The following is a 13,592-nucleotide window of genomic DNA, read 5'->3' on the forward strand; positions in this document are numbered from 1 at the left end:
CTTTATGAGCAGTGTTAATGAGTTCTCTTTCGCTGCTTATTGTGCTTCAATGGTATAAAATCACTTGTTTTTAAACCACAATGCTTAAAACGCATGCAAATGTTAAGCTTTGTGACCAATACAGAACAGCAGCATCATGTGAGCATAACCGTGATAGAGACCACAGTCAAAATTCTCTACCGGTTGACAAATTTCTACCAGTTAATCATGTCTACTGATATATCACCCTGTATATATAATCCTGTATGTTTTAGTCATTATAAACTGCTTTATACTGACGTTATTTAAAAATATCAAAGTAAAAATTAGCTGGGGCACATGTAAAAATGACATAAGGTATGCAGATAGGACTTGTGAAGGTTTTTGTCCTATTCTATATTATAAAATAAGAAAATGTAGAGATGTGTATGCTTGTGAAATATTACATTAATGACACGAGTAAACCTGCATCAACAGAGAAGGCACAATCTATATACAATGTAATGTAATAATCAATGTCGTTAGTACATGTTAATACCAGTTAAACTTTCCTTGTAATCTATGAAATCAGCCTTCACCTTTTTTTGACTGTGTTTGCCTTGAACTTGTCTGTCATGTTTTTATTTGTACTATTTTGCTTTTTTGGTGTATAATTCCATTGTTCGTCACTCTTGTCTTTTCAAAATGTATATTAAATAAAATCAGATGAGCGGTTTGTGGTGTCTCTCTCAGTGAATGGGACACAGATTTTACTGATACTAGTAAAATTTATATTTAAAAATATGTGTCAAATGTTCTTAATCTTTTCTTCCTGTGGGAGAGCATCCCAGCCAGAGACTGGTTTTGATTTTTACATTCAAACTTTGAACAAATTCATTTAAAATTCATGCCATTTTCTATCTCAAAATTTGGTGTTTCCATCACTTGTTTCTGATGCGATACTTCAAAATGCGCATGAAAACAGGGTGATGGAAACAGGTATTGACTCTTACTGAACTAAATTAAATTAATATTGAAACAAACTGAGTTGAATAATGACTCTATTGTCTTTTTAGAGCTGCTTTACAGCTGAATTCATAACTGAAGAACTTTGATATTAACATTATTATTCTCGCTATTACTGTGAAGCTGCTTTGACAATAAGAAATAAAGGTGATTTGGTTTCTAGGAATCTGTAACATGACAAAACCAATATCAAATGTTTTATAGAAAGACACACTCTATGAATCAGTAAGAGATGATGTTATTTTACAGTTCTTGTTTTTTTTTTTAATTGCTTACAATTTCTGAAACTATGGCTCCATTTCTACAAACAAATCCACAAAACATGCACACAACATGCAAAACACCACACCGGCGCTTGCAAAAGCAAACACTTCATTCAAAACTATTTTTAAAACTATAAAATTATTATGATTATACAATTATGACAAAATAATTGTTACCCTATAAAATATTTTTTAAAATGCTTTCCACACACACACACACACACACACACACGTTTTTCCTCCCACATGTACTTTGCAGACGGTCCCTAACTGGCCTAAACCGCGATGTGTGTTCAGTTCTACATTCTAATGCTTTCAAATAAGGTTTTTTCACAATTATACAATTATAATTATTCACTTAAGAATTTATTGACATTTTTTAATATCTGTAGAATATCCAACGTCAGACCAACTTTTTCACAGTACACTCCAGTTTTGCAACATGATTGAATTAAAATCACAGCGCTACATACCTGTCATGCAGGAGACCTTTTACCACATATGAATGCATCCAGATGTTATTTAGGCTAATAAGTAATTAATCGAGTAGCTTTTTTCTCCGTGACAACAAAAGCAGACTAATCTGTTTCTTCTTTCTTGTTTTATGACTGTTGGCATCCAGCTTATTGGTGCATTACCGCCACCTTCTGCTCTGGAGTGTGGATCAGATAATAGGTTTACAGTCTACTACAGACTCTCTCACTCACACACACACACACACACTTCCCCCACCTCCTTAAACTATATTTAATTCTCCAAAATAACTAACTCTGTTCTGCTATACACTACTAATATTATAATAATACTTCAAATACTATCGAAAACCCCTGATTCTCTTTAAAAAAAAAGTAATCAGTAGGCCACTCTGATCTGCGCCCCATCTGCATCTCTATCTCCCTCAGCTTCCTCATCACCTCTCTGTCTCCTACAAGTCATGATTATATGCTTTACTGATTCCTCTTCTTGACATCCCTCACACAATCCTGTCTGTTTTCCTGTCATCCTAAGGGTTTTATTTAGTGTACAATGTCCCAACCTTAACCTCGTCATCAATATTTCTTCCCACTTCCCACCCTATCTCCTTTAACATTTCTTTGAATTTGAAATAACTGTCTCCCTTTCTCCTCTCTGTCCCACTTTGATTTATTTTCTCCCATATTATGCTTTTAATGTGCATTGTGCACTGGCTTCTAACCTCTGGTCAAAGTCACACCTCTTAGGGTTGACCTGACCAATGAGAAGGTTGAATTTCCGAGCGACAACATCCCTCCTGTCAGGGCTTTTACGACTGAGCACGATTTAACTGGCTGAGTTATTGAAGAAGAACTATTAAATATTCTTGTAATACTGATGTGTTGCACAGGTACCAACATATCGTATACACAAGCATGTAAATCTTCTCGATATGAACCCATAGACACTAAACATGGCATAATTGAAGTTACATTACATGTATCATAAAACATGTGAATACAATGCTGAGTACAATACAACAAACAGTAATAATGGATACCATTTCCTGGGGATATGCATCTTCATTTATAGAACAGTCTGTCTATCAATTAAGGCAGGAAGGTCTGTTTTCAGGCTTTGTGTGCCTTTTCTATCTGAGAGGTATCTGACTCATCCATAAACAACAATTTAACCACCACTTTCATGGTCCAGAAAGGTACTAAAGACATCTTTAAAATAGTCCACGTGACTGCAGTGGTTGAACCTTAATTTTATGATGTGACGAGAATACTTTTTGTATGTATTCTCTTATGCAGTTTACCTTCAGCGCTTCCAGGTTCTACGTCAGATTGCTGGCTCACTATTGGCTGACGCTGTTCACGTGACGCATGCGTCTGAAGCTGACGCAGGAGCCGGCCAATAAAGAGTCTGCGTTCGGACTGTAACACGGAAGCGCTGAACTGTGTTCACTGCATCAACTGGGTACGAGACTGACAGGGAAGAGAAAAAATTATTTAATAAAGTCGTTATTTTTGTTTTGTTTTTGCACAGAAAAATTATTCTCGTCACTTCATAACATTAAAGGGTTAGTTCACCCAAAAATGAAAATTTTGTCATTTATTACTCACCCTCATGCTGTTCCACACCCGTAAGACCTTCGTTGATCTTCAGAACACATATTTCTGGTGCGCCAAAAAAACCCAAAATAACGACTTATTTAGTGATGGCCGATTTCAAAACACTGCTTCAGGAAGATTCGTAGCGTTATGAATCAGCGTGTCGAATCATGATTCGGATCACGTGTCAAACCGCCAAACTGCTGAAATCACGTGACTTTGGCGCTCCGAACCGCTGATTCGATACGCTGATTCATTACGCTCCGAATCTTCCTGAAGCAGTGTTTTGAAATCGGCCATCACTAAATAAGTCATTATTTTGTTTTTTTTGGCGCACCAGAAATATTCTCGTCGCTTTATAATATTAATATTGAACCACTGTACTCACATGAACTGATTTAAATATGTTTTTAGTACCTTTATGGATCTTGAGAGAGGAAATGTGATTGCTCCCTATGTAGGCCTCACTGAGCCATTTGTGTTCCGAAGATTAACGAAGGTCTTATGGGTGTGGAATGGCATGAGCGTGAGTAATAAATGACAGAATTTTCATTTTTGGGTGAACTAACCCTTTAAGGTTGAACCACTGTAGTCACGTGGACTATTTTAGCTATATCTTTAGTACCTTTCTGGACCTTGAAAGTGGTGGTTAAATTGCTGTCTATGGACGAGTCAGAGAGCTCTCAGATTTCATCAAAAATATTTTAATTTGGGATTGAGTGATTGAACAAAGGTCTCACGGGTTTGTAACGACACGAGGGTGAGTAATTAATGACAGAATTAATTTTTTTGGGGTGAACTAACCCTTTAATTTGACGCAGCCATGAAAACCTTTCCAACACACATAAGGCCTCTCATCTGAATGAACTTGAGGGTGAGTAAAGGCAGAACTTTCATTCTGGGGTGAATGAAGCCCAAACTCTGTATTAAAACTAAGTTGACAGAAAACATTTATACAGAGCGTTGTGAGACTGTTAAATCTGAACCGGGTTGGATTTATATGGATTTGTCAACACTAAACCTACTCTGAAACTCAAAGCTGTTCAACTAGCTTTATGCAACAGGCATTCAGAGACTGCCATATCTTCAACAAAATAGTTTATTAAGAACGTGATGTTTGTTCGCTGCAGTCATCAAGTCTCACTAGCAGTTTTATCTCTTTATGAACTTTTCGAAGCATCAAAGTTCTAAAACAGATTCTTAATTTTGTAATCCCACAATTTCATATTTCCTTCATTTCCTTCTAAGTATTTCAACATCATGTAAAAGAAAAAAGGGGGGAAGGAGAAACATAAAACAACGATAAAACAAGTTGTCAAAACAAACACGCACCAGACAAGATGTTGTTTCTGTTTTATTTCTCAAATTACAAGTACTATCAGAAGACATTTTAGTACACTTAGTAAATAAGAAAATGACGTGAATTTATCTAATTCAAGAAAGACCTATTTACACACAATCCATCCTAATGGAAATAAACCACAACAATGACTTTATAGAGTTGTGGACTGGTGAAGCTTTAACTTTTAAATCTTAAAAGTTTTCCCAAGCATTTTTTTTTTATACCAATATGGCAAAATGATATTATGCTTTTAGGACAAACTCCAAATTTTATCTCACACTATTTACTTGATTGTATTTAACATGAAAACAAATGTTGCTCACTTGCAACATATTTTCACACGAGTGCATTAAGTACAGTGGTGCGGCTTCTCTACAGTATGAAGTCGCTCATGTGATTTCAGGGATCCAGAATGATTGAAACTCTTGTCACAATATGAGCATTTGTAAGGTTTTTCTCCAGTATGAATTCTTTGGTGCTGTTTCAGATTGCCAGCTCTATTAAAGCTCTTCCCACAGTCCAAACACACATGATCTTTCACTTCATTATGTGTTTTCTGGTGCTGTTGAAAATTGTTCAGCCATGAAAAACCCTTTCCACAGAGAGAACACACATAAGGCCTCTCATCTAAATGAATGTTTAGGTGTTTTTTTAAATGTGATGATGAAATAAACTTTTTATCACACTGATCACAGTTAAATGGCTTTTCTCCAGAGTGAATGCGCAGATGAATTCTGAGGGCTGATGTATGAGTAAAACTCTTTCCACACTGAGTACAGTGGTACGGCTTCTCTCCAGTATGAACTCGCTCATGTGATTTTAGGGATCCTGAATCAGCGAAACTCTTGTCACAATATGAGCACTTGTAAGGTTTTTCTCCAGTATGAATTCTTTGGTGCAGTTTCAGACAGTCAGCTCTAGTAAAGCTCTTCCCACAGTCACAACACACATGATCTTTCACTTCATTATGTGTTTTCTGGTGCTGTTTAAAACTATAAAGCCCTGAAAAACTCTTTCCACAGAAAGAACACACAGAAGGCTTCTCATCTGAATGAACTTTTAGGTGTTGTTTTAGGTGTGATGATGAATGAAAATCTTTACCACACTGATTGCACTGTTTTTCTCCAGAGTGAACCTGCAGATGATTACTGAGACTTGATGCTTGATAAAAACTCTTTCCACACTGAGAGCATGTATACAGTTTTTCTCCAGTGTGAACTCTCATGTGTGTCTTTAGGTTTCCTTTGCGATTGAAACTCTTTCCACACTGAGAGCAGGTGTGCGGCTTATTATCTTTTGTTCTTTGAGTTTTGATGCTCTGCTTTTCCTCCTCTGCTTCATTCAGTTCATGTTTTTGCGGTTTCATCTCCATCCAGTCTGAAATGAAAATATTATGTGGTTAAAACTCTGATTTAACAGAAGAAAGCAACAGAGTATCAAGCATCAGATCTTTGATGTGTTAGTTCCTTAATTTTCTTGTTAATTAAAATGTGGATGATAACAGCTATTGAAGATTATAAGCATTTAGATCCATTTTTTGTTTAACTTATTGTCTCTATTTTGCTCATTACTTCACAGCCACCAATTCTGGAGAACTGAAGCTTTGTTACCTTAAAGTCCCCCTGTAGTCAATAATTTTATCCCTTAAAACTCATCTTTGGTCACCAAGATTACATATTTAAAAAAATTTTCAAGTGAAAATAAATTTTCATGCCTTAAAATAGCTTGAATGTAACTCTACACCCTTGCTTCATTTAGTATACGTGGACCCATGAATATGCAAATTGGTCCCCGCCTCTACTAAATCGCGCAAGCTAGGAATACCTGATCCGCATGGTCAACTTTACTGTAGTAAACGCTACAAGATGAGAAGTCGAAATACTGGCTTAATTCAGCCATTTATGATTAAACTCGAAACTTATTCAGTATTGCTCTCTATTTCCGACACATAACAGTAATTGATACGATTAGCCTTTGGCTCGACTACGTTATCAAACATCTAATAATATGATGCTAATGTTACACAAACCATGTTCCCGTTGACAATCTCAGAGTCAGACAGCTGCCTTCTACTAATCAGCATCCTTAGAAACGCTTTGAATAACTCAAGAAGTCAGTGCAGAAAGACATTTAGTTCATCATAACATAGTAAATTATATCATATACACAATTCACCTGCTATATTGCTAAATGTACCCAATTTTTCATACAACGGAAAAATATACCAGGATAACCTGGCTTCTCTTGAGCTTCACAGCATCATTAATGATATGCTAAAGTCCACCTGCACATTGATGGGATTGGTTACAACATGTTTGAGATGTAGAGAACGGGTGATTTTAAACTGTGTTGGTTCACTGCAGTTTTAAGGAGAAAATACTCTGCAATGGTGTTGACTAATGAATTTGCACATGGTTTGTCTTAAGGCACAATAAAAACACCACATAGACATATAAACAACATTAAAAACTTGATTTTCACCACAGGGGGACTTTAAGGTTTCTCAGCAGTCAACAATGAAGAATCAAGAATGGACACCAACCTATTTGTTCCTCAGTATCTTCATGTTTTATTCTGGATGGTTCTGAAATACTTGTGTCTTCAATCTCCTCTTTAATGAACTCCATCTTTAACAGTCACACAGATTTCAGCTGCTACACCTGGAGTTTGTCCTTCTCTTGTAGGATGATGTGAATATTCCCAGTATTTATTGGTGAATTGTTGTGGGAGGAGCTTCACTGCAGGTGTGAACTGTGATCACTGTGTGATACTGACGCCCACAGGACCAGATCTGGAAAAATCAAAGACAAGTTACTGAATTTATACTGGATTACTTTAAAGTGCCCCATTAACGCCATTTTAAAGGTTCTTCGTTTTGTTTGGGAGTCTCCTGCAATAGGTTTAACACTTTAATCACCTCATTTCTCAAAGAGTCTGAAAACAGTTTGTTTGAAGTTTCTGCCTCTCTAAGCCCCTCCTTTCTATGATCCTGCTCTGCTCTGATTGGTCAGATGGCCCAGTCTGTTGTGATTAGTCTACCACTTACAGTGCACATCGAAAACCAAACGGCCATTACCTGGAATTGCTGACATCTCATTTCCGCAGTTCAGAATCAATTTTCGGAGACAATACCATTATTTGTTCTGCACTTTGATCTTTGCAGCTCTTTTTTTACTTTCACAAACAGCTATATTACACACTGCATGAAAAAAGCATAATAGGAGCACTGTTCAGCAAACGTATGTACTATTTCGCATTTTTGGTGTATAATTCCATTGTTCGTCATTCTTCTCTTTTCAAAATGTATATTAAATAAAATGAGATGAGCGGTTTGTGGTTCTCTTTTGTTTTTGAACATTACACTCTAGACCAAGATAAAGTTGGCTTGACATTTGTCAGAGATCGAGCCTCAAAAGTCTTCAATAGATCATTAACGATTAAGCATAATGACAAGAAACATGCTGTGTTCGATTGTTTTAATGTAGATGAGAACACAAATTTTTTATCTGCCTTGAGGTATTGTAACTGATAGATTAACATAGAGGCTTGATACATGCACACAAATACACACAACTCTTACATGCCAACATAACATACTCAGTTACTAATGTAACCTTGGTTCCCTTAGATACGGAAAGGAGTACTGCGTCGTCTGCCGTTTAGGCAAGACGCAACGGGGATTATACAATCACGCCGTGCTATGAAGGGGGGACGACAGAGCATCCGAGTGGAGCACTGAGGAGGGCTTGCACGGATGCACATAGCATAATGTATCCCGGAAGATCGGGGACTTGAGGACACTGTAGTCGTCCTCCCATTTCTATATATTCTAGGAGCCCCTTGGGGCCTAGAGCATATATAGGGAATGGGAAAAATACGTTATTACCTGGACTTTGGTCAGGGCCATAAACGAGTGCTCATAAGCTGGTCACATTTGTGAGGCTTATGCAGAGAGAACCCTGTGTTTGTAATGCAGGGAGCTCCAGATTATAAAATCTGACAAAGGTGGACGGCGAGGCCCAGTCAGCCGTCTCACAAATTTCCGCGATGGACACGCCAGTGAACCATGCCCAAGAAGAGGCCATGCCCCTCGTGGAGTGTGCTCTAACACCTATGGGGCATTGTAGGCCCAAGGAGGAGTAAGCGAGCGCTATATCATCGACTATCCATCTGGATAATCTGGGCTTCGTGACCAGAAGACCATTCGTATGGCCACTGAAGCAGACAAAGTGTTGTTCCGACTGACTAAAAGAGGTGGAACGATCGATGTAAGTCCTCAGGGCCCTTACTGGACAGAGTAGGTTCAACTCCTGATCATCCTGGGAAGGAGGAAGTGCAGAGAGAATGACCATCTGTGCCCTAAATTGTGTGGATAGGACCTTCGGGACATATCCATGTCTTGGTTTTAGGACAACTTTTGAGTCGTTAGGCCCGAACTCAAGACAGGAGGGGCTCACGGAGAGCGCCTGTAAAGCTCCCACTCGCTTTACTGATGCTAAGGCTAGCAATAAGGCAGTTTTTAGTGTTAGAGAACATAAGTCAACAGTCTGGAGTGGTTGAAAGGGAGGGCCCTTAAGACCTCTGAGAACCAAAGACAGGTCCATGTGGGAACCGTGCGGGGGCGGGGAGGGTTCAGCCTCCTAGCCCCTTTTAGGAAACGAACAGGTTGTTTCTCCCTATCGACTGCCCTGCTACGGGAGCATGGGAGGCCGCTATAGCTGCGACATTGACTTTAAGGGTAGAGGGAGTACGGCCCTTATCCATTAAGTCTTGAAGGAAAGACAATATGAGAGATATGTCACAAGTAAATGGGTCTTCGTCCCGGGCTGTACACCAGGCAGCAAAGACTGACTATTTTAGGGAGTAGAGATGTCTCGTTGACGGAGCTCTGGCTTGTGAGATAATGTTCAGGACATCTTCAGGGAGGTTTGAAGGCTCCTGTCTAGAAGCCATACATGGAGATCCCACAGCTCAGGTTTGGGGTGCCAAATTGTTCCTCCCGCTTGGAAGAGGATGTCTTGTCTCAGGGGAATCGGCCATGGCTCCATGGACGACAGCTGAGACAGGTCCGAGAACCATGGTTGGTTCCTCCATAGGGGAGCTACCAGGAGGACCTTGTGGGCACCTTCCCTGATTCATCTGATAACCTGGGGAATCAGAGCGACCGGGGGAAAAGCGTACAAGAGGAGGCTGGGCCAGTCGTGGGCCAGCGCATCTTTGGTCTTCGAAAAGTAAATTGGGCAACGAAAGTTGTCTTCTGAGGCAAAGAGGTCGACCTCTGCCCTCCCGAAGACATCCCAAATTTCCTGAACCACGAGGGGGTGGAGTGACCATTCCTCCGAGGGAAGGTTGTTCCAGGACAACATGTCCGCCCCTTTGTTCAGTACGCCCTGAACATGCGCTGCTCTGAGTGAGAGCAGGTTGTGCTAGGCCCACTCTAGGATGGTTCTTGCTAGAGTGAAAAGGGGCTTGGATGAGAGCCCGCCCTGGCAATTTATGAAGGACACTACTGTCATATTGTCTGATCTGAGCAGGACATGGTGTCCCACCAAGAGAGGGCGGAAAGATTGGAGAGCTTGATACACCGCCATCATTTCCAGGCGGTTGATATGAAGCTCGCTTTCTTGGCTCCTCCAAGCACCGAAGGCTGGGTGACCGTCGCACAGAGCTCCCCACCCCATTTTGGAAGCGTCTGTGAAAACAACTTTCCTCTTGCACATCGTCCCTATAGCCACGCCCTGCTCGAACTAGCAGGGGTTCATCCAAGGAGCCAGGGTTGCAGCGCACGCCTGATTCACTTTGAGCGAGCAGCGACCATGCTGCCAAGCTTGGGGCGGGATCCGCGGTTTCAGCCAGAACTGTAGTGGGCGCATACAAAAAGTAGGCCCAACTGCAGGGCTGGTGATGCTGAGCCGATGAGACCTAGCATCCTCTGAAACGTTCTGAACGGCAGAGAGGATCAGGGCGTGAAAGTTTCCGCGAGCTGCTGAATGGCCAGGGATCGCTCTGGCGAGACTACGGCCCTCATGCAGGTCGAGTCGAGAATAATCCCCAGGAACGAGATACGTTGGCTGGGAGATAAAGAGCTCTTTGGAAAATTGACCCTGAGCCCCAAGCACTCAAGTGGCTGAGGAGGAAGGATCTGTGTGCCACTAGCTCCGCCTCAGACTGGGCCAGGACGAGCCAGTCGAAGAGGTAGTTGAGTATGCATTTGCCCATCTGCCTCAGATTTTTACTTCGTAAAAGTGCGGGGAGCTAGAGACAGCCCGAACGGAAGGACAGTGTATTGATACGCCACCCCTTTGAAGGCGAATCTCAAGAATCGTCTGTGATGGGGGGGTATCTGGATGTGAAAGTAAGCATCCTTCAGATCCAGGAAAAAGAACCAGTCTCCTAGGTGAATTTGCAAGAAGATCTGTTTCAAAGTGATCATTTTGAACGAGCGCTTTATTAGGGCCTGGTTCAGACATCTGAGGTTGAGGATGGGTCTGAGACTGCCATTCTTTTTGGGAACGAGGAAGTATCGGCTGTAGAAGCCTGACTCTCTCTTTGCCGGGGGAACCATTTCTATGGCTCCTTTTGCCAGCATAGTGTTCACCTCGGAGTGTAGGACGTGCACGTCCTTGCTCTCTACTGAGGTTTGGACCACTCCGTTGAATAACGGGGCCCGCTGAGCGAACTGGAGTACATAACCTTGTTTTACTATGTTTAGTACCCAAGTTGACACTCCGGGGATGGCCTGCCAGGCCTCGGCCCGGGTGGCAAGGGGCTGGATTGGTTCGAGCACCAAGTCGCTGTGAGGAACTGTGGTGCACATGAGGGGTGGAAGAGGAAATTTGCTCTCTTTTTGAGAATGTTTGTTTTTTATTATGTCCGCTATAACAGCGGTGCACTGCCAGGGCGTTTGAACAGGCTCTGTGCAGGCAGAAAACACTTTTTTCGAGCGCCCGGAACTGAACGGGGCGGCGGGAAAACTGAGTGAGGCATCTTGGAGGGTGGTCCGGCCGCAGCAGCACTTAGCCTCTTCCTCTTCCTTGTTTGGGTATCAGGCCGACTTCTGAGGCGTGGGGTCCAGCACTATCTTTGGCCGGGGTCCCTGTCGCTTCGGAGGAGGGTGGCGCCTAGCAGAGCGTGAGTGCTGTCTGTGCTCAGGCCGTGGTGCGGGCTGAGTAGTGGATGGCGCAGATTTAGGAGGCTGCTGCGTTGGTGCAGGCTTTGAGCAGCTCGAAGTGGAGGAGCTGGAGCGCTTTGGTAAGAAGTGTCGCGTGGCCTGGGACGACTTCTGTGCAGCTGTGAAGTGTTCAGCAAACCCATCGACTGCAGGGCCAAAGAGACCAGTGGGAGAGACAGGCGAGTCGAGGAAGACGGCTTTGTCCGTGTCTTTGATTTCTGTCAAGTTCAGCCATCAAATGCCCAATAGCCTAGGCCGTTGGTCTTAGTGGCGCGCAGGGCCAGGTCTGTGGCGCAGCGCAGCTCCTTGAAGGCGGGCGAGTCATGCCCAAGCCGGTCCAGGTCATGCAGGAGTTTGGCCTGGTAAACTTGCAACACCGCCATTGAGTGCAGGGCGGAAGCTGCTTGGCCGGCCGAGGTGTATGCCCGTCCAGCGAGGGTCGACATGGTGCGACGCGGCTTGGATGGGACACAGGTGTGCGGCCACAGCTTCATCCAGAGGCGGTAGTTTGTCATATCCCTTCATATCCCTTCTGCTCTGCGCCGTCAGGTGAGTGTGAGAGGCAGAAGAGCTAAGGCAGGCAGAGTACGGGGCGCACCACGATTTCGTGAGCTCCTCGTGCACCTCAGAAAAATAGGTTGCTGCCCACTGGGGAGGATCCTGGAGACGAGGGGCTCTGCACGTGCCACAATCGTGGCATGACATTTGAAATAACGGTGCAGGAAATTTGCTCAAGAAAAAATGCTCTTTTAGCTTCCAACTGTGACCGCAGAGGAAGAACACCGTAAGCACGCGCTCGGCGCTGTGGGTGGGTCGGGTGCAAAGCGCTGACCAGGCTGTTTGAGAGCGGCAAACTGATCCAGCTGCTGACGAGGCGGCGCGCGCTGATCAGGGCTGCACGAGAGCGGCGAGCAGGGAGGTGAGCTGAAAGTGAAAGTAAAGCTGCTCAAGAGCGGCGGGCTGCTTGAGAGCCGTGAGCAGAGGAGAGGCGAGCTGATCTTGCTGCTGCAGAGCGTCGAGCTGATCAGCGGCGAATTCCAGCTGCTTGCAGGAAGAAGGCGGCTTCAAGTCTCGTGATCAACGAAGAGATGTGATCTGCGTTGCTGAAGGAGAATGAATCAGTTTGCCAAGGCGAGACGGCCGCTTATATAGCCCGAGACCCCGCCCATTTAGGTGGGCTCGAGCGGGCTCGCTCGTCATTGGTTCGTTTACTTAAACTCCACGAACCAATGGCCGTGCAGTTTCACTGACTGATTAAAAAAGGCTTCAGAATCAGTGAAAACAGGAGTTTCCCCGTTGCGTCTTGCCTAAACGGCAGACGACGCAGTACGGAGTGTAGTATCGAAAGGGAACTTTAAATTTTACATAGCATAAAGATTAAAAGTGCCAGTAATAACAGTGTTATTAATAATAACTTACATTTTGGATTAAACACGTAATATTATATGTGTACAGTTCAATCCCAAAGCCAAAGGGTTGTCATAAGTAATGCAGAAAAAATGCTATTGAGATTTAAACGTGCCAATACATTTATGTAAAGTTTATGCATTTCTATCAATATCAATATCAATATCAATAAAATCAACATCTAAATGTTCTTTTAGGTCCAAATAACAAGACACACCCTTTAAAGTTAAAATCGAAAACTATGAATTTGAAATGAAATTATAAAAAGCTTGAATTTCAAACTCAAAACTGCAATATGTTCCTCTAGGGGGCAGTAATACTGCACTCTTCAATTTACTGAATCAAAACTGAACTGA

General features: G+C 42.5%; 2 protein-coding genes across 28 annotated transcripts in view; both read right to left on the reverse strand.

Annotated features, from left to right (window-relative positions):
* LOC127495722 (zinc finger protein 420-like) overlaps positions 1-13,592 on the reverse strand; it is a 137,129-nt gene that overhangs the window by 53,895 nt on the left and 69,642 nt on the right. For 6 of the 27 annotated variants that reach the window (XM_051862843.1, XM_051862822.1, XM_051862826.1 and 3 more), the window contains one exon: positions 7,319-7,449. The exons of 18 other annotated variants lie outside the window; for them this stretch is intronic. Coding sequence is in view for 2 of the 9 variants with exons in the window: in XM_051862856.1 (XP_051718816.1) it covers positions 5,008-6,035; positions 7,201-7,285 (1,113 nt within the window). In the remaining 7 variants the exon portion in view is untranslated. Of the gene's footprint in view, positions 1-1,720; positions 1,882-4,652; positions 6,036-7,200; positions 7,450-13,592 lie in introns of those variants that run through there. 3 more of the 27 variants (XM_051862856.1, XM_051862848.1, XM_051862854.1) reach the window with 3 other exon arrangements.
* LOC127495732 (gastrula zinc finger protein XlCGF7.1-like) overlaps positions 1-13,592 on the reverse strand; it is a 100,168-nt gene that overhangs the window by 2,913 nt on the left and 83,663 nt on the right. The window lies entirely within an intron of this gene.

Source organism: Ctenopharyngodon idella, chromosome 15, assembly GCF_019924925.1.
Source record: "Ctenopharyngodon idella isolate HZGC_01 chromosome 15, HZGC01, whole genome shotgun sequence".
Lineage (NCBI taxonomy): Eukaryota > Metazoa > Chordata > Actinopteri > Cypriniformes > Xenocyprididae > Ctenopharyngodon > Ctenopharyngodon idella.